Source organism: Micromys minutus (assembly GCF_963924665.1).
Source record: "Micromys minutus genome assembly, chromosome: X".
Lineage (NCBI taxonomy): Eukaryota > Metazoa > Chordata > Mammalia > Rodentia > Muridae > Micromys > Micromys minutus.
This window is the reverse complement of record NC_137970.1, coordinates 18,062,262-18,083,745: the sequence shown is the minus strand read 5'-3', so window position 1 is coordinate 18,083,745 and position 21,484 is coordinate 18,062,262. Positions and strand designations below refer to the sequence as shown.

The following is a 21,484-nucleotide window of genomic DNA, read 5'->3' as shown; positions in this document are numbered from 1 at the left end:
CACCTTGACCAGTAGAGTTATTAATTCCCTGTTGGAAACCTTGCTGTGAAGGCATTGTGTACTGTAGCCAAATCTCTTCCCTCACCTTGGGAAAGGATAGTAAATCCTATAAGATTCTATTGAGTAAAAGAGGATAGTGGATCAAGAAAGTCCATTCTTCATTCTGGAAGATTCCTTGGTTTGGGGAAGCCATTATTCCCAAAGAACAGTCAGTTTTTAGTTGAGACCCACTTCATCTTCTGACCTGAAATGCTACCTGGGACTCATTTTCCAAGTCTCCTAGTGAAGAGTAGAGCTCTGTATCTTTGTCGAAACCATTAGGAAAGCCACTTCAGGTTAGCTAAGGGGTTTAGCTCTTTATATGGCTTCCAATACAATTTAGGGGCATTTTTTTCCTCTTAAGTCTGGCTTTTTCTATCGGTAAACTAGAGTGGTCAGACCAACAAGTAATCTGGTTTCCTTATGAGGCTGCAATTGTCTTGAGTCAGTATAATTACAAATTGTCTGTTCTTTGTCCATCAAAGGGATACCAGTGTTTCAGGTTGCTCTTTATTTTCAGAATCAAGTTAGCTAGAAGCACACAGCAAAGCAGAGAGCAGGAGGAAGCCCATCCCTCAGGGGAGTGCAGGTGGGGTTGGCATCCAAGGCAGCTGACTCCTTAGGCATAGGTGGTAACATATTGGGGTCCCATGTTCCCAAAGTAGGATTTCTCCCACTCACTCATAAGCTCAAAGTGCACAGGACGATGACAGAAGTTGCATGCAGCCACAGACACATCTTGGAGGGGCAGCCCCACCTCGGTCCAGGCCAGCAGCAACTTCTCTGAAAGTGAAGAAGAGATGAAGGAAATAATTGGTTAGACTTGGTCTTCCAAAACCCATGTTGCTACAGATGCACTAAGGTTTTGCCTCCCTGGGTCCTTGGCGGTAACTTGGATTCAGAAGTAGATTTGCTTGTCTGCTTCAGTGTGACCCATGAATGCTACCATTTGTCTGTGGGTCCTAGGATGTATAAAAGACAAAATATGCCTATGACAATATTTAAAGGCATGCTGTGCTAGCCTGTATCTCTCTCTACATGAAGGACATGTGTAGGCCCAACAGTGAATGTCTCTGCTTAGACAATCCTGACCTGATAAAAACAACACTAAAAGGAATCATGCTACTCTATCAGTGTCGTGAGACAGGGTAGGGGTGCATTCCTAGGGTGTGTAGGGACCCAGAGGAGGGAACAGGACCAGCTGTATGTCAGGTGTGTGACTGGTCTTTGTTTTTAGTCTTTTTTTTCCTGCCCATCCCTTGTTGGTATGATCTAGTCTTGTGTTCTTAATGCAGATGACTCTGAAATTTTTACTTCCATTCTCCCCAGAAGTCTTAGTTTCCAGACTTGTATGTCCAATAGCATCTGTGCTTAGCTGCCTAATTAGCTATATCTAACAACATGGGCACGACCAAACAGTTCATACTGTCCTCCACCAAGCCCGTTCTGCTCACTTTTTCTGCCACTCCATCCACACCCATCTTTTGTTTCCCAAATATAAAAGGAATAATTTTGCCCTTGGGTATTTACCTTTGACTGTTCTCTGGGATGTCCATTAGGTACATACACAGCTAACCTCAGTGTCTCCTTCAGATCTTCTCTGTGTCACCTTAATGTTTTCTACCCTTGCTACTCCATGTCTATGGTCCTCCTCCGAGCCAGTACCTGCCCACAGCACTTTTGTTTCCCTATTTCTGCCTTTCCCTTAACACTTTGAACTAGAATGTTAATTGACTTTTTAAAAGCTAATTATCCCTTTCTACTAGATTTTTAAAAAGCTTAATTTTAGTGAAATTAAGGCTTCTGTGTCTTGTCTATTCCTAGGTCTCTAGGGAAATGTCCAGCCTATAATAAGAACACGATAGGCATTTATTGAAAGGATGAGTTAAGGCTACAAGAGGAAGGGAAGTGAGCCAGAGAGGATAATGGATGGATCGAAGTACAGTGAGAGAACTTGAATTGATTGGACATAGTTGGAGAAACAAGATGCCTGTGGCAGAAGAGGAGAGGTCAGGACAGGAGAGGACAGGACATGGACAGCATCAGGTGAAAAGCACTGAATGTCATCATAGGGAGCTTCAACTTTGTTATATAATCTACGGGTGTCTACAAATTTGGGGTAAACATTCTTATTAGTATAAATGGTTTAGGATGTACCTCCAACATATATATTCTGTATATTTGTCATCATTAAATGCTGATATATTTTCTCAAATGGTGGGTCTTCTTTTTAAAGAGTTATTTAAAAGATTTATTATATATATATATATATACACACACACACATATCGATGGAAAAAAAAAACAGGCCATGAATTTGAAGGGGAACAGGGAGGGGTATATGGGAGGATGTGCAGGAAGGAAAGGGAAGGGGAAATACTGTAATTAAATTACAATCTCAAAAATATACAAGACTGCAATTAAATTATAATTTCAAAAATAAACCTAAGAGAAATAGTACATATTGGGTGAATTCACCCAGTTGCCATCTTTTGGGATAAAACACAAACTCCCCAGCTCAGCTCCATAGGCCTTGAAACTTAGCCCTTGCTTATGTTGTCTTTGTAGCTCATAGATTGACACCTCCCTTCTCTTTCTATCCCCTACTCCAGTAATTCCTCTGGAACTGCTGGGATTCCTTGAACTCTTGATTTCACCTCCAAAGTGCTGGGATTTTAGGCTGCACTCAGCTGATACTGTTCTTCACTTGTAACTGTTCCTCACCTTTATCCTTACCTTTTTCTTTATGTTCTTTCCTCCTCTAGGAGTGCCTTGTATTAACTTTTTTCTCTTGGTCGAAAACCACTCACATAGTAACATTCAGTCTAGAGATCCTTTCCCCTAGAAAGCCTATCTTGAATCCTGAAGGTTAGGCTCCTCTCTCTTCCCACAATTTCCCCAGGTACAGTCAGTTAATTTTTTTATCTCGCCTGACATTATTGTTTGTATACACTATTGTTTCTGTCTCTGGTATTACTCCAACCAAACTAGAGCCCGGGGAGTCTACGGGCTGTTTCCCAATCATTCGTGACCCTGGTATAGAGCCTGGTTCACAACAGATGCTACTAGAAATATTTCCGAGTCAAGTGAAATCTAATCTCCCAGCTTCTTTGGTTCCTGGGGCTTAGGGGTAGGGAAGTGTAGACACCTATGCAGAGGACTTACCCACAAAGTTTTCCATCATCTGAGGGCTGTGGTGGGGGGATGGGGCCAAGCGCAGTAGCTCCTCACCACGAGGCACAGTTGGGTAGTTGATGGCCTGCACATAGATGCTGTGCTTGGAGAGCAGAAGGTCACAAATCTTGCTGTTGAGTGCCGCATTACCCACCTGGACTCAAAAGAAAGGGCTTTCAGTACCTCTTACCCTGGGGCCACCGTTACACACTAGCTAGGTGGGGGGAACCTTATTAAGGAACACCACTGAGTTTGGAGACAGATTGATTTTCATAAAGGGCTTATTAGGCAGTGACAGCCCCAGGATCTCTATGGGGGGGGGGGCTCAGGGCCAGCCATGAGTTGTGGAGAGATAGGGCTGGCATCTTGTCTTGATACTATTTGTATAGCAAGCACATTGATAAACTTGGTGTAGTTGGAAATCCAGGGCAGTTCTGGGTTGCTGTTACTAGGTTATTTTAAACATCACTTAGTTAGACCCAGTTGGTCCTCTGTATCTGTGTCTTTTGTTCAAGTATCCAATCAGCCTTGGATAAAATTAAATGTCTTTAATGTGCATACTCTCCATCTTGCTACAGTTTAACTACTAAGTCGTTTTTTATTTGAATTTGGTACCATTGGTGATCTAGAGATGATTGGATGTATATTGGAGGGCTTAATAGAGTATATGGAAATATAACACTTTTCTGTACAGCCGAATGTGAGCGTTTATGGATTTTTATATGGGCCATGGGCAGGGCTGGAACCAATCCTTCATGGATACTGAGAGATTACTATTCTTCCCTTTCTCATCCACAAAATTGTCGTAAGAAGCATCCTTCCCACACCCTGACTTAACAGGCTCACAGGAATATATGCCATTTAAGAAGGGCATGGGGATTGATTTTAGAAGTGAGGGGAAACATTTAAACAGAGCTGTGATCTAGGGTACCAGCTATTTCTGTGGTTGTTCATTGTATTGCTTTGAGTCAACTGTTAGTAACAAGTAGGTTTTACAATCAGGTGTGATAGCAACCTGATCAAATTCATAGCCTTTACTTCATGTTGTATGCTCCAGCATTTTTCTGTTTCCTTTTTCCCAGTTTATAGGCTAAGTATAACCCATTAAATGGATTTTGTGATCCACTATTAGTTTTTATAAAAAATTTGAAAACCATTAAATTATAAGCTCAATATTGTGAGATGCTAAATTGACAGGTTAATCTATAATGGCTAATTTTTCAAAGCAGGGGCCAAATGTGACGATAAGTGTGTGTGCACGTGTGTGGGGGGGAGAGGGCGGGGGAGGGAGAGGGTGTGTGAGTGGTGGGACATAGTGTTGATTGAAGGAGCAGGTGTCAGTTTGTTGCAAATGGGAAGGTTCCAAGAACAGGGAGGTGGGAAAGGAAATGGGGCATGGTGGAGTCCTCACCCTTATGGGGATGATGTGGCTGGGACAGGGGATAACAGGAAAGCCCCTGTCCATTAGTAGCTGGCGCATATGTTTGACGTTACGCTGATGTGCCCGCCTCAGGGCTTGACCCTCCTCTCCCTTGAGTAGACGCACAGATTCTAGAGCTCCAGAGAGCACCATGGGAGGCAGTGAAGTAGTAAAGATGAAGCCCGCAGCGTAGGAGCGCACCATGTCCACCAAGTCCCGAGTGCTGGCGATATAGCCACCAACACAGCCAAAGGCCTTGCCTGCAAACAAACAATAATCAGTCCCCAGTGGGGCAGGATCGTGTCCCAGGTAACATAGGGAGGTACACCAGAAGCTGGAGCTCCAGGCTCCCTTCCCAGTCCTCTGCACATCTCTCCTGTCCATGTCAGGGTCGTGCTTCTGTGGTTCTCAGATAAGACTGTCACGTACTGCCATATGTGGTGACTAGATAGGAGCAGGGTGGAGACTTTTCCTTGGTTGGGGCCTGGAGAATTAACTAAGATGGGGCTCAGAACCGGGTGGGGAGGAAAACAGTTTTCTTATTCTGGTTAAACCCAGCTGTTTGGTCTAGTTCTGGAGCCCTTTAGAAAAACATTTCCAGACTTTCTTGGTGACCGATAGGAAAGAGATGATTTGGTAGGATGAAAGCCTGGGGTTTTAATGAAGAATTTGATGTCATTTCTATAGTCCTTAAAAGAGATTAATGCCAAAGTGGGGTTGTGGGCAGATTTGAAGGGGGGGAGGAAGAAATAAAGAAATTATAATCCCCCCAAATAAATAAAATAAAAATGGTTCATGTCAAGTTTTTTTTTTTAAAGCCTGAGGTTATAAATTCTTTCCAAACAGCTGTTTGCTGGGGCTGCTTTTGGACATTGTACATAAGGGCAGCCCTTATATACAGGTATTTGCTCACTGCTGACTAGCTTTATGTCAATTTGATGCGAGCAAGAGTCATCTGAGAGGAGTTAACACGTGTCTGTAAGACTGGGCTGTAGGCAAACCTGTAGAGCATTTTCATAATTAGTGATTGATGTGGGAAGGCCCAGCCCACTATGGGCTGATGTTTCTGTGTTCTATAAGAGAGTAGGCTGAGTAAGCCTTGAGGAGTAAGCTAGAAACCAACACTCCCTCTATGGCCTCTGGATCAGCTCCTGTCTCCAGGTTCTTACCTGGTTTGAGTTCACTGTCAGTAGGCTTGTGATTCAGGATATATATAAGCCAAGTGAATCCTTTCCTCTCCATGTTGCTTCTGGCCATGACAGTAATATTAACCGTAGCTAAGACACTCACCAAGAGTTCCAGAGATGATGTCAAGCTTGTGCATAATTCCATCACGCTCCCCGATCCCTGCACCATGGGTTCCGTACAGTCCTACAGCATGGACTTCATCCACGAAGGTCAGGGCCCCATACTGGTGGGCCACATCACACAATTCCTCCAGAGGACAGATGGCACCTGAAAAGAGCCAAGGGAAAGGAGTAGGAAGTCATAACCCTTCCTTAGCTCCATAAATGGATAATATGTATCGAGGACAGGATTTAAATCCACATCTGTCAGACTTGAGAATCTTTTGTGGCTGCAGTGCTTCCTAGTGGACCTTGGAACCGTAGGCAAGAGTTGTAAAGACTAGAAAGACACTGCCACAACCAACTTGCATATTATTCCTTATGAAAAGTTTGTCATGCAAGGAAATAAGTTTTATATCCTACCTAGTATGAGAATAATCATTGTGCCATCAACTTGAATGAGGGAGTAAGACAAACTGCACTCTGTGGAATTTAGCTTCTTTATGTGTAAAAGAATGTAATAGCGGCCTCTCCTTTGGCATTTACTACCTGTGTGACTCTAACTCCACTTGTTTGTGCCTCGGTTTCCTCGTGCAATAGTAGTAGTAGTAGTAGTAGTAGTAGTAATACCTACTTAATATAATTAATTATAATAAATAACAATACCTACTACTACTAATAGAACCTACTTCATAGAATCATAAGAATTTAGTGTTTTTAAATATAAACTATGAATAACTGCATAACACACTAATAGTTGGTTTTGTCATCATGCTTATCATGAGATATCAATACTAGTAAACATGTACATATACATACCATCCATGGAGTGAACAGTTTCAAAAGCCACAATTTTTGGTGTCTTGGGATCGGACTTCTCAAGAAGTTTCTTCAGGTGGCCTGGATCATTGTGTCTGAAGACAAACTTGGCTGCACCACTGTTTCGAATGCCTTGGATCATGGAGGCATGATTGCCTGCATCTGAGTAGATCTCACACCCTGAGGAAACAGATGTGTAATTCTTGAGCTTCTATCTCGGCCTGCTTTTACCTTTCAAGTCTGACCTGGCAAGAGAGGAGAGACTACCTACTCCCTTTGCCCTCTGAAGACCTGTTTTTTTTCTTCATCCTTTGGAAACCTTTGTGACACATCTCTTACACCCTTGTTGCAACTGCCCTGCCCAGGAACTCTCTCCAAGGATGCCTGACTATTGCTTCTCACTTTCTTGAGGGAAAGGAAATTCAGTTTCCCAGGAACCTTGAGTTTTAGTTTTATTCTCCACACTTAGGAAAAAAAAATCAAAGGTTGGAGTATGTTAATCTCAGAGAATGCTTGCAGACCGATGCTAGATGCTCCCTGGTCTATTTGACACTTTACCTTTTCCACATAGCACCCAAATGTTTATAATTACAGTGTTGGGGTTATACGATCGTGACAGTTCACAGCAAATGGAGTGGACAATAACCACTTTACTGCACAAAGAAGAAAGCTTAGCACCAGAAAATGGTTTTCTCTAGGATAAGAAGAATGCAGAGATTTTTACTGGGTCATACTGGGAGGGTAGAAAAGTATGGAATGTGGAAGAACCCAAATTTCACAGACATTAAGGAAGAATTGTAGTCTTCAATAAAGTAAGGGACAACTTCTGTTTGAGAAAAATGAGTCATGTTTGTTTTTTTTTTTTTCCCACAACTTGGATTGTTTAGCTAGAAGTTTCTTGAGATCAAAGCCAGAGTCTTTTTATCTTTATATCCCTTGTCCCCAGTATAAGGCACAAATATTCCCAAGGAAACACTTTTAATGAATGAATGTATGAATGAATAAACAAGTTACTAATTTATAATTGAATGAAACAGTAAGAAAGGGATGGCAAACGAGATTTAAAAGATACATGTGTAACAGAATTCAGTTTTTTTTTTCTTTTTGCTTTTTTGAGTTAAGATCTCATTTTGTAGCCCAGAGTATCCTATAATTCACTATGAAGTCCTTTGGATTCAGCCTTCCAAGTACTATGATTACAGATCAGATCTACTGTGCCTGTCTTAGGGTTTAAGTTAGCTAGAAGCCATGACATGAGTTCACATTTGATCCTAGAGGTAACAGGGGTTCATTAAAGTATTTTGAATAGGGTAAAGACATGTAAAGATTTATATAATGAAACATTGTTCTGAATGTATTAAGAGTATATTGTAGGCAGGGAAAAAAAGAAATCAAGGAAATTATATTTGTTAGACTAAAACAGTGGTAGTATGTTGCAGTAAATATTAAAAAATAAAATTGGTTTATCTCTTTACCGGCCCTGAGGTCTCACTCCTCAGGCCCGACCCTGATACAGAGCCGCGCGCACCTCTAGAGCCTGGTCTGAGCCACCACGGCCCAACTCTCCTGCACAACTCCATTCCCTTTACTACTGCCTGTTCTCTGCCTCTGTCCAGGGTATTTCTGTACCCCAAAATTCCACACGAACACCACTCTACAGCCCGATAGCTTTTCATACAGGTTTATATGTTCCACTCTCAATCCATATCTACACAACAAGATTACATCAAATAGACAAAGATACAAATTGCCCTTCATTTAAGATGCCAGACCTATAAAATCCTTAATGTTCATAGTTTTTTAACACCAATTAATATCACCTGGGTCTGACTGGTCCTTGGGAAACTCCATGTTGCCACGACAACCTTCACCCTCCGTCCTCTGACCTCCTTGGACCTCTCAGCTCTCTCTATTTCCCTTGCCCTACAGTCACTGGCTTTCCTTTATTTTACTAATTAAAATGGGAAGGTTCCATTGGAGACCTGTGACTAGCAGGCCCTTCTTGGGGAAGTGGAATTAACATTAAAATACAAACAGCCTCAGGACAATCTGAAGTAGGGGAAATGAAAAGTGTTGGGTTCTATTGGTTGAGGAGTAAAGAATTAGTCAGAAATAATCCCCAAATAAACTGTACTTAGGGGTTCAGAATGAGCTTAGAAAAAGTGTTCAAGTGGTGGTGACTTTTGAAGTGTACACTGAAGTAGCAGATAGCAAGTACAAAACTTTTCTCAATGGATTTTGTCTTTTAAAGTAAGGCGAGGGACAAGCCAGGAGCAAGAGATTGATACAGGAGTTGAGGCAGGAGACATCTTAGAGAACAGTGAATGGCTGAAGATATGGAGGGATCCAGGGACAGATGTGAAAGTAGAGGACAGACATGCACACACACACACACATGCGTGCACTCGCGCTCTCTCTCTCTGCCTCTCTCTCTCTCTCTCTCTCTCTCTCTCTCTCTCTCTCTCTCTCTCTCTCTCTCTCTCTCTCTCTGAGAGAGAGTTGGAGGGAGGAGTGAGAAGTTGCTAACTGGATCATGGGCAATAACTAGTAGAAGAAACAGTCAACAAGAAAAAGGCATTTCCTATACTGTTCCAGGAAGCAAGGAGTGAGATGAAAACTGGGGATGCAGGGAAGTCGGCGTGTGTTTTCTGGCTTAGAGTTGAGGATAATGCTGTTTGGTGTCTTCTCCTTTCAGGGTAGTAGGAGGGGAGGATATGTGCTGGAAGGAGGGAGGAGAGGAGGACTTGGCAAAACTGTCCCACAGGCTTAGAGGTTAAGGGATGTGACATTTTAGTGGCTTCTCTCTGAGCTGAGGATTGAACATTGTATCCGCCTGAGATTCAGACTGATGGAAGGTATATGAGGGGACTATAGAATGGGAATGTGGGAAGATGGGCTCTGGTGTATAGGTGAAGGGATGCCTTTAGGCAGAAAGGGGAAGTTATATTTCACAGTAAGGATTTTGGTTTCATGTCAATAAGTAAGGAGAAGCTATCCAGTGGGTTCTATATTATTCTTGCAGTAGGATGTGGTTTTATGGTAAGAGTGGAGGATGGAGGTAGAGGTTTTAGATTAAAAAAGTTTTTAAAAGCACTGTTGAGACAAAAGACTGTGTTAGAGAATGATAGGTTTATGGTGTTACTGTTCTATAAGGTTAGGCTTTGGTGCTGGCCTTCAACCTAGGTGTGGAAGGAATAAAGGCAGAGGGATGTAACCATGTGCTGTCAAGTCTGTGTGTGTCAGGCAAAAGGATGAACAAGTAGAGCAAGTGAGCTCAAAATAGTGGGGGCAGCCAGAGACCAGGTGCTCTATTGCAGGACCCCTGCCTTAAACATAGCTCTTGCCATCTCACGCCTGTGCTTACCTGGCAGAAGCTTGGCCAGCGTAAAGAGAGTAGAATCATTGGCCACAAAACAGGAGGAGAAGAGCAGAGCTGAGTCCTTCTGGTGTAGTTCAGCCAGCTCCTGTTCAAGCTCCACGTGAAACTTGCTGGTACCTGAGATATTGCGAGTGCCTCCAGCTCCAGCTCCATGATTCTTCAGGGTCTCCCTGGCCCCAAGAAAGTGGAAGACAAAGGAAAACTTTGTTAGGCACTGAGGAAATACGAAAGCCTTCCTTAATGTGGTCAGTACTAATGTAAGTTGTCCTGTGTAAAGGCTGTGACCTTTATTAGTGACCAAGTAGAGGAAAGAAGGAAACATGTAGAGGTACCTCAGGGCGGAGGTAGAAAGTAAAAAGTAATTTAAGTAGTTTGGAAAAGCTAAAGTAAACCCTCCCTCCTTCCTTCCTCCCTCCTCCCTCCTTTTCTCCCACCTTCCTTCTTTTCTCCCACCTTCCTCCTTCCTTCCTTCCTTCCTTCCTTCCTTCCTTCCTTCCTTTCTTCCTTCTTTCCTTCCTTCTTCCCCCACATCATTCTAAACTTTGGTTTCTAGCTCCTGAAGTTAGTGAGTCTTTCTTAGTTTCTATTATCACCCTTCACATCAAACAATGAATCAAGTGTGATGTGTTGGTTGACTTAGTTCTTATTTGAGGAGTAGATATACTTGGAGGGACCTTGTACAAAAGGAGTGGCAGTAGAACCAAAGTGTTCACTACTATTTGGACCCACATCTTTACATGTGACCCACAGCTCATAGTCCACACTCTACTTACTCTATGGCCTCCAAGACACGAGGGTGCCTGCTTATGCCCAAATAGTCATTACTGCACCAGACAGAAACGTCCTTTGAGGCCATAGATGCCTCGGAGAAGTGTTGGGCAAAGGGATAGGCATTAGCCCAGCGATTCACAGTCTTGAACACACGGTAGGTATGGTCCTCTTTCTTCTCCATGATCTTGTCTCTGAAAAATTGGTCATAACCAAAAGCCTGGCTTCCTGCAGGAATAGACATAGAGATAAGGATAGTTGCTTCCTGGGTAGTTTTTGTTTTAGACATGTTGTTGATTTTGAGTTTTCTCACTGTCACCTCATCTATTCATTTATTTGCTCAACAAATGTCTTAGTAGTCCTGTTCACTTTTTTCTTCTATTGTTTAATGAGATATGTGTATATAACTCTGTGAGTGCACACATGCAGGTGTGTTAATGCCACAGTGCATGTTCGGAATTCAGAGAACAGCTACAGATGTCAGTCCCTATTTCTACATTTGAGAAGAGGGTGTCTTGTTCACTGTGGCGTACTGCAGACGAGCTGGCCCATCAGCATCCATGGGTTTTCCCCATCTATACCTTCCATCCCTCGGTTGGGGCATGTTGAGATTATCAACTCTTGTGTTATATCTGGCTTTTGTGTGGATTCTGAGGACTAAAACTCAGGCTGTTGGTCTTCCACATCAAGCATTTGACCCACTGAGCCATCTCCCCAGCCCTGGTTCATATTAGCTCTCTGATATTTTATTCAACCATCCCTCTGTTTACTCATTAACTCAGTAATGCATTCAGAAATTTAGTCAGGCTCCAGAGTCAGTGTGGAAGATGCCTTACAGGAGTTACCACTTCAGTCCCAAAGAAAGCAACATTGCTAGACCTAGTTTCTGGCCATGACTCTTCTCACCCGATAGTTATATGATCCTGAGCCAGCACAGAATCTTCTCTACTTCGAAAATTAAGCCCCACAAATTATCCAAATGGCAAATGGGCTGAAGAGCAGAATAAACAATTCTCAAAAGAGATGTTCAGGTGGACATTGAATACTTTAACATCCTTAGCCATCAGGGAAATGCAGATTTAAGCTGTTTTTTAATTTCATCTCACTTTGGTCAGAATGGCTATTGTCAAGAAGAAGAAAAAAAGATAAGTGTGTGGGAGCATGTGGGCAAAGAGGAAACTGTATACACCAAGGGTGGGAACGTAATCTGGTACAGCAAGTATGGAAATCAGTGAGGAAGTTCCTTAGAAAAGTAACAGAGGTTATAGAGATAACTCAGCAGTGCATGTTGTTCTTGTCCAGGGCCTGAATTTGGTTCATCACTCACATCAAGTGGCTCACAACTGCCTGTAACTCTAGCTCCAGGACATTTGACACATCTGGTCTCCAAGGGCATTAGTACACATGCATAATTTTAAAATAATAAAACTTTTCAAAAGAATCATTAAAAAACAGACCTTCTATGTGAATTAACTCTTCTAAGCATATACCCACATGACTCCAAGTCAGAATACCACAAAGATACTTACACATCCATCTTTATAGCTATACTATACATAATAGCTAGGAAATGGAAGCAGCCTAGATATCTATAAACAAATGAATGGATAATAAACGTATGGTACACATAAAACAAAGTAATGTGCAGCTATAAAAAATAAAATCCTAACACTTTCTAAAAAACATCTAGAGCTGGAAATAATTATGCTAAACAGTTTAAGCCAGATTGACAGATATTGCATGTGTTCTTTCATATATATGTGAAACTTAAAATTTAAACTGTGCATATAGTGTATGTGTTTGTACATGTGTGTTTATGGGTCAAAAAAAAATAGAAAGGGTAATATATATATATAGTAGGAATAGCAAGTAGAGAGGGCTAACTAGGTCAAGAAGGGAAACCAGGAGAAAGAGGAACAAATGAGAATAAAATATAATGATGCCTTGTGAAACCTATTACTTTGGATGCCAACCAAAACAATTCAAGGTCAATTAAAACAATCCTCTTATGTTTTAATGTCCTCCAAAGTAGAATGGCGCTTAGACTTCTTTTCTTGCTGAGGTGTGACAATCTGAGGACACCACTGATAGTTGATATAGAGTAATTAGAATATCATCACAAACATAATAATAATAATAATAGTGATTAAAACTAGGTAGTATCTTATTAAATTATTCTGGCTGGCATTAATGAATGCCCAAACAAATACATACAAACCTATTTTCAGGACCCTTAAAGATGCTGTTTTTTGTTTCTCATAGAAACCTTTTGTCAGCATCTGTATGTGACAGATGAAGTGACTGGGGCATGCAAAGAACAGCTAGCTGGATCAGGCAAATTATATAGCAAATTAGTGGCCAGCAAGGGAGTGACACAATGGTTTAGATAATAAAAAAGGGAAAACCATTGGATTTTCTTTGGGTGTATTCATGTGGATATAAAGCGAACATGCCGTCTAAACTAGAATACAAAAGCCATAGAAACAACCTGAATTATAGGTCCTAAATTACATGAATAATGATGTGTCCACACCACGGAACGGGATTCAGCCATTAACAGTGATTGTTCAGCTCTGTGTGGATGGCACAAAGGCATAAGTGATATGAGGTCACATTGAACAAAATACACAGTGATTATGATAATTAGATAATAATCTGTGTGTCTGTGGCTCTGTGTGTGGATAGCCATAGGAGAAAATATAACAAGTTAATAGTAGATAGTAATTTACTCTTTATTTTCCTGTATCTGTTAAAAATATTTTTATTCCTATGTTAGAAAAATGAAGCGAATTCCATTATGAAAAAATAAATACAGAAGACAGAAAGGAAGTCTGTGAAGGGTGAGAAACTTTGAGGGAGTGTGGAAAAGAAATAGTGGAGGGAAGCCTAATTTCTAATAAGATCTCAGAACAAACTAGAAACACCACATTACTGTAGATGGCATCTTACTTTTCCTATCATAGATGACTTACCTCGGTCTATGATAGGAAAAATGACTTAATTACAAAAGATACAGCCTCAGCAACATTAGCACTAAGACTTCCTTTTGAAGTCTCTTTGGTTTAAATTTTTTTTCATTTCCCCTCTTCTCCTGTGTTACACATCCTTTCAGCAGCTACTGCCCTGTTCCCATGCCCTTCATTCCTGTCTTGGCAAACTCACCAGTCATATTGTTCTGAATCAGGAGGGGAAGTGCCTCTTCAGTCTGCTCTGGACCCTGGAAACGAGGGAATGGTTGGCTTCTAGTGGTTGAATCCATGGAGCTCAGCAGGTCTGATAGGGAATATGGAACTCATTGGCATGAAGGGTGAAAACAAGGCAGTATTTGTTGTCCTCTTTAGATTCAGTATAATGTGTAGAGATTCAAGTTTAGAAAGTGCACAAGGTTCCTGGAGTACTGGTCTGCAAAATAAACATCTACTTGTGTCCCCAGTAGCAGTGTCTAGAATGTCCAGAAACCTTTAAGGTAACTGACAGTTCATTGCCCTTTAATTAAGGTAACCAGGCTATGTACCCTAACTCCTGAGCTTGGAAGCATATGTGAGTCTTCTTTTCTGAACATCATTCAATTTTAATATTTAACTTTTGTTCTTAGTGATAACTCAAAATGGCCTGTGAAAGATGCCAATAGAATAGTCATCGCTTAAGTGTAATTGTTTAGGTGCTCGGCCCAGGTTGTCCTTGAACAGGTTGTTTTGTTGAGAACAAAACTTTCTTTGGATTTCTTTTAATAAAATTGATAATGCAAGATACTTCTGGCTGGAACAAAAGCTAATCAGTGGACTGTTTGTATCAAAACTAAAAGAAGCATTTATTCTCTTTTTTTCCCCCTTAATACGAACACAATATGGTCTGCTTAAATTGCAATCCCAGCCTTTTGGATTTCATTTAGCCACTTGGGACAGAAGAGGCCCATTTTAAACTAACAGCTGTACGTTATGGGGGCTTGTGCATGTGTATGTGTTGGCAACTGCCCATTATGACTCCCCTGTAAAAGGCCAAGATTTCCCATCATGAAATGTCCACTAGCTTTATTTGGATTTGCCTAGCTCAAGAGTCTGATAATGTGAGTTCAGTCATTAGGAGTGGAGGTAGGATAAGATGGAGGTTGACCCCAACCTGTCTTGAAACTCTTGACATCCTCTTGGACTTCTGGAGGTGCCCGCTGTACAATCTTGCTCTTCCTGTCTTGGAGTTCTGACAGCATGAAAGGACAATGGCTCTTAGCCCAAGATGGAGAGTCTACATAAGGTAAGAGAGTAATCGCACATTCATTCTTAGCTATGCATTCAGCTCAGAAATGATTGCTGAGACTTACTGTATCCTAGAGATCCCTAGAATAGAGACAAGGAGTTAAATGAATCTGGTCTCTCTCACTGCAGGGGAGTTCCTAATCCGGGAGAAATAGCACATACTGATAATACTCTGGGAACAATGGGATGGGAGGGAAGACAGGACAAATGAAAGCTAAAAGATATACGGGATGTGACCAAGAGTTGCATTGGATAGGGTAGGAGTGTAGGCTGGATTTGCAGAAGTCATAATGTCCAGATTCAGTGTTTAATGGGAAAATTGAGAGGAGATAGTAGTATGGGAAAAGGTCTTATGTCAAGAGCAAAGGCAAGGGATTGTAGGGCAAGAGAATAGATTTGAGCAGTTTTAATGTTGTTCAGCATGGCTCAAGTATATAGTTATGTGAATCTCTATAAATACCCTGGAATTTATAGAGTAATTTATATTTACTCTATAAATATTTTGAGTTTATTTTTTTAAGTCAGTGCATCTTGCCTTGATATTTTCACATTAACTTTCCAAGCTATTAGGTAATTATAATCAGATTTGGAACTCTCTGTGACCCAGAAATACCCATTTGCCAGTAACCTCTTCTTACCTCCTCCAGCCTTGGTTGCCTTAAGATGGATTTGAGAAAAGGTTGGTCCTTGAGTGGCCAGGATGGGGCAGCGTCCAATACCAAATAGAAACTGGTAAGTTTTAGCCACTTTGCCTAGGAGGCCTGTGGGGCCCTTAGAGAGCACTGGACAGGACCGTAGCAACATAGCTGCTGCCGCCATCCTGAGCCCAAAGTCCTGTAGAAATTGGGGAAGAGATGAGATTCCATCATAAGAGCCTGGCCAAAAACCAAAAGTCATGTCTGTGTCTCATTCTTTGTCTTTTAGTTTCCCACTGAAAGCTTATTGCCTTCCTCAGAGATCCCCTTGTCATCTTTCTCAGCAAGGAGCTCTAGTGTTAAAATGTGAGGATGAAATGAGAAACACTACTAGAGAAACAGGCAAGTTCTGACTAGAGGCCAGAAAACTTGGCTTCTGATTTACTCTGTCACCAGCTGCTCAGCGACTGCGAAGATCGTAGAAATGACTTCGTGCTGCAGAATGACAGCTGACAACTCATCCTGTGATCACCACCTGAGACTACTGTCATCCAGGCTGCTTATCTTCAAGCAAATGAAGACTCTACCCACTTATGGAGACAGATGCTCCTCAGCTAGTCCTGCTGTGTCCAGAGAGGGGAAAGGAGCTTAGAGCCAGCTCTCACTTAAGGAATTCCCAGAAACAGGAACGGGCAGTCATGTGCCCTATACGCTATGTACCACCAGGTTGGTATTTTGATATGTTTGAATTCTTTTCTTGACTTTTGGTTAAATTCTGATAAAGGAGGAGGTACAAATAAGACCCAAAGAGGCTGGAAGATTAAATCTATGTAGATCAGTAAAGAAGACAAAGGCTAAGATAGAGGAAAGAAAGGGGCTGGAAAACATCAGGGGAAATGAACAGGAAAAGATAAAGCACATGACATATAACTCTCATTGAGTATTGCCTGAATTTTGGAGTATGATCTTCAATGGGAGAGCATAGGGAGGTAGGGGGAAAAGATCAAGATGACTTCAGAAAGATAAAAGAAGAGAGTGAACAAAAGTGTGATGGCGGAGGAGGAAGACCTGAAACTGAGGAGAAAGACGTCAGAGCTGGAAGGAAGAAGAGCAAGGTAGAGATAGGAAAGGACAGGGAGAGGAAGACTGATGCTAAGAAACAAGACAAGAGTATGATGGGAGATACAGAAAGTAGGGCAAGATGATAAGACAGAAGGAGAAACAGAACCTACTGGGAGAGACAGAGACAAAGGAACCTCAGGTAGCCTAGAGGAATATAAAGACTGAAAATTAAGCTGGAGACAAAGGAATCCAGCAAGGGCACAGGAGCATTGAGATAAAAGGGGAGGCCATACCGATTTGGGGGGGGGGGCATGACCCTGCTGGAGTGGTGGTGGGAGAGAAACAATGAAAAAGACAGTGAATTTTTTAAAACACAGGAGGATCAAGAGGCAGTGGTAGTGGCAGAAGAAATAGCTCAGTGGTTAGGAGTAAATACTGTTCTTCCAAGTTGACATCCCAGTACTCATGCTGTGTGGCTCACTCCAGGAGATCTGATGCCTCGGGTTGCCACTGACCTGGCACCCATGTATACGTACCTATAACAGAACCAAACACATACATATAATTTAAAATAATAAATCTATATTTAAGAAGGAAACAGGCAGGTGAAAGTGGGGGAAACTATAAGGACATGAGATTGAGACCAAAATGAAAGACAGAACAAGAGGAAGAAACAAATTGGAAGAAAAGGAGCCAGTTGTAGAGTGAGAATTAATGGGTAGGGACAAGATAAAGACAGCACAATCAATAGGAGAGATAGGAGGGAAAGTGGGAATACTAAGGCCTCAGCTCTGCCAAGAAAGCAAACAGCTCAGTGCATAGAGCCTTATTATGCAAGGGACAAGGGGGCCAGAGGAATTCTTGGTCCTATGTTATTGGCAACTTCTTTTATCTCCCTAATCTCGTAGAACAAGCACCCACCTCTTACTTTTCAAAGCAACCCAGTCATCTTATTCTATCTTAGAACATCCTCCCTCCCTTCCCCAGGCTGTCACAGAGGCCTGAGTTAGTTTGTAGGCCTGTTCACATGGGCCCTCGAATGACAAAAAGCAGAAAGCTGGTTGGAAGGGTTAAATGAAACAAACAAAACAAAATTTGTAAACCTTTCAGCACAGTGGCTGGTGCATAAAAAGTTAGATTTTTTTCTTATTTACATTTTGGTTTCCTAGCTTCTTTGTTCAATGTTTTTGGACAAGGCACTTCTCCTTTCTGGGTCTTAGCTTTGATCAGTTGTCAAATGTGAGGTAATTTTGCCTGCATCAGCTGGTTGGCCATTGGCTGGATCCAGTGCCTATCTCATATCTGGAATAAGAGTCACCCTTCTGACTGACTACCCATGAAGGCTAAAGCTTTCAAGGCCGAGCCTGCAGACCGTAGATAAAGCCCCTAGAGTTTATCACCATTAGAGTCTGGCTACTCCCCAAGATGAGCCCAGGGTGTGGGAGAGAAGAAGAACCCCTTCCTGGAATCACGTCTGAGCATCTGGCCAAGGCTGGCTCTGGCAATCTGTAGGGAGTCAAGATGGATGGCCCAGGTTCCTGCAGGTTTGTACAAACTTCTGACACTGACAATAGCATTGAAGTATATAGTGAAACAGGATGATTATGATTATTATGATTATATGATTAGAGGCAAAGTCCTACCCTGGAATGATGATTGATAAAAGCCTACTTTCTATGTACAAAACCAGAAAAGGCCCAGTGGGTTCACCATTTTTGTGGGGCTATTGGCTATGATATACTGAGGGTCCTGGGAAAAATCCAGAGTACTTCTTGATGTGAATTGAATTTTTGAGTTTATTTTAAAGCTCCAGTTACAATTTCTCTTGTGCTACCCTGATCTTCCCGAACATCATTATGGCACATAACTTTGTATTTGGACTCTTAACATCTATTCCAGAACACTACTTAATGTGACCCGGGAATGAGTAAAGACCGAATAGAAAAAGCAGTTCAGGCAGTTCAGGGAATTAAGAACATAGACTCTTAGCTGCCTGTCTTGACACCACAGGAAGCTGAGACAACAGGATCCTGGATTGCATATTAGTCTAGGCTGCAGAGCTCCCAGACAGTCAGGACTAAGTAGCAGATCTTTTCTCAAACAAAACAAAACATATACTCTGGAGCCCAGGAGTCACATCATGAATATATCAGAGTTTCACCATGCATGAATCAGGTTAAGTCTGGAAAGCTGGAGATGAGATTTTTGTCTCGCTTTTATTGCAATTTACTGTGTGTAAACTTTGGGCTCCCCTGCACCTCTCTACCCTTTCTGAACCTTGCTTTATCCACAGACATTGGATTAGATAGGAAATTTCATAATTTATCTTCTGGTTCTGATATTCAAACATTAACAGAACTCTGACCATTGTCAATGTTCCACGTACATAGACGTATTCAGTCCGCAGGATAATGTTGGGAATAGACACATGGGCTCCAAAGATGTAATGACTCACCCAAGTCTCAAAACTGTTAAGTGAAAGGAGCAAAATTTCACCTCAGGCAGCCTGGCTCCAGAGACCCCTGACTTAGCCACCATGAATCAATCCATGGTCCAAACATTCCATATTTTCTCAGCTGAGAACTTGACTCTAGATACTAAGCCACTCTGTTACAGTGATATAGGCCCCTTTACTGTGGTCTTTTATGACCAATGTTTTCTACAAATGTTCTAAAGTAGGATTTGAGGTACTATTGAACATTTATTAATCCATTCCACCGCTTAATGATTTATATGCCCATTGCATAGAAAATATTGCCAGTAATCTTAAAACAAAATCAGAGAGTGGGGAAGTTTCAGGACAAGCACCATCATTACTCAGAGGGATTTTCCCCCCTGTATCTTTAAATTCCCTTTTATGTCAGCACCCAACTGGCAGTCCCATAGGCCAGAAAGATCAGCTGCGCCACCATCCCAGCAGGGAAGCAAGAAGCCACTCATAGCTTTTCTATGCCCTGTCTCCCATTACTTGTGGCCTGCTTTTAAGAACCATTTAAGTTCTGGAAAAGAATCTCTTAACTTCTTCTAGGAGCTGAAAGCATCCGGCCTTATCACTCCCCCCGCCCCCCAGTACCTTCTTTCCAACCCTGGAAAATCATGGGAGAGTTAAAAACAGAAAAATTTAGACACAAAACCAGAACTAAGAAATTGGTGGGAACCTTTTGCTAAAGGATAAATGACCTGCCTGGGGTCTCACAGTGACTTAAGAGTGAGACTCCAAATCTCCTGCTTTTTCTGCACAATGACAATTCTCTTCCACCTTTCCCCCTGTATTTCTGCTAGTTTTTCAACCTCTTAGTACCTATATCTTGCCTTACCATTCTTAACCACCCCTCATAGAACCTTTCACTGTTCCTTCCCTGGATCTGACCCCACCCCCACCCCAATCCCCAAGGCTCTAGGTTAATGTACTGGAAACTAATAAAAGAGGGAGAGAAGGAGAAGAAAGAAAAACCCCAAAACAGAAGAGACAGTTTCTGTGAAGGTCAAAAACCAGGTCTAGTCTCCCAGGGTCAATGCACAGTGTGGGCTAGAGCCCAGAAAGAGCACCAAAAAGTTCCTTACCTGTTGCCCTGCACTGAGGACGAACCAAAGACGGTGAGTGCTGTGGGCTGGGCTGGGCTGGGAAGCAGCTTTCAACCCAGCCTCCCTCTCAACCCCGCCCCGCCCACCCCACCCCACCCCACCTCCTTCTGCCTTGGCCCTAAGGTGTCTCAGCCTCTGCTAAAGATAAAAAACAAAGTAGTCTCCTTCCACATTCTCACTACAGCTGTTCTGTCCTTTCTCTTTCTGTTTTCTTCCTCTTCTCCCTCTAGGGTAGTAAAATTAACTCATTCAATTTTGAGATCAGACCATCCTTATAGAGCCAGGGCACCTAATGGAGAATCATCCCTTTGACCTTCAGTTCCCTCAACCATGAAAGGAGGGCAGTAAAGGCATGGAGAGGACCAGGAAGTCAGACCTAGAAGACACTCTAGGCACTGAGGCTCTGAAGGCTTTTAGCTATGAGTCTCCATGGGAAGCTGGGTCAATTCAAAGGATGGTGTGTCACTTCAGTAAATATATAAACATTTGGCACAGTGCCTAGTTTGAGAAAATAACAGCTCATGTTGATTCACTACTTAAGCTCAGTATCTTGTGGGGGTAATTGCTTTATATTGATTAATTTAGCCTTATAACAATTTTAAGGCCAAGATGCAGTTATCTCTATGTCACAGATAAAGAGACTAAGGCTTGGAGGGGGCTACTAACAATTGCCCATCTAGAAAGTACATAGCTCAGAAAGTCCGCAGTATGCTGCCAGAACCCACGCTCTTCTGTACATCTTAGAACATACAGTTAAAACATAAGGCTTCTCTTTTTTCTATCCCTTTTAATATTTTCTCTCATATCTTATTCCCCATGCCTTTCCTAAGCCTAGGGCAATGGGACTATTATAACTAGGTAATTTCATCTCTGGAGCAAGTTGTATCATCAATATTATATCTACATTAATAAAATGGTAGTCTACATATTATGTGCCATTTCTTTTTTTTTTCCACATGGCCATATGACAAGAAACAATGGAGGTCTTTCCATAAAAACCCACTTTTTAGTGGAGTTGCAGTATTAAACCCAAAGGTATTATAATTCATGTAAACACTCCCTCAT

The 21,484-nt window shown here is 41.9% G+C and overlaps 1 protein-coding gene across 2 annotated transcripts; it reads right to left on the bottom strand.

Annotated features, from left to right (window-relative positions):
* Window positions 1-548: 548 nt before the first annotated feature.
* On the bottom strand, window positions 549-20,435 carry ALAS2 (5'-aminolevulinate synthase 2). 2 transcript variants are annotated; one of them, XM_080910351.1, is made up of 11 exons: window positions 20,399-20,435; window positions 15,776-15,971; window positions 15,004-15,126; window positions 14,047-14,157; window positions 10,890-11,112; window positions 10,102-10,286; window positions 6,738-6,917; window positions 5,923-6,087; window positions 4,624-4,892; window positions 3,204-3,366; window positions 549-822 (listed from the first exon to the last, which is right to left on the bottom strand). In XM_080910351.1, the coding sequence occupies exons 2-11, from the start codon at window positions 15,954-15,956 to the stop codon at window positions 659-661; spliced, it is 1,764 nt and encodes a 587-aa protein (XP_080766477.1). In that variant the 5' UTR covers window positions 15,957-15,971; window positions 20,399-20,435; the 3' UTR covers window positions 549-658. The 2 variants fall into 2 exon arrangements, with proteins under 2 accessions (XP_080766477.1, XP_080766478.1); XM_080910352.1 differs by having other exon boundaries at window positions 15,004-15,081.
* Between the last annotated feature and the right edge of the window lie 1,049 nt (window positions 20,436-21,484).

Excerpts from the sequence above, each read along its gene's own strand:
- ALAS2 (XM_080910351.1), bottom strand. The coding sequence starts at position 15,956 with ATGGCGGCAGCAGCTATGTTGCTACGGTCCTGTCCAGTGCTCTCTAAG. Across the intron at positions 15,127-15,775 it reads GGCAACCAAGGCTGGAGGAG|ACTCTCCATCTTGGGCTAAG; the intron begins GTAAGAAGAGGT and ends TACCTTATGTAG. Across the intron at positions 6,918-10,101 it reads GCTGGCCAAGCTTCTGCCAG|GGTGTGAGATCTACTCAGAT; the intron begins GTAAGCACAGGC and ends CTGTTTCCTCAG.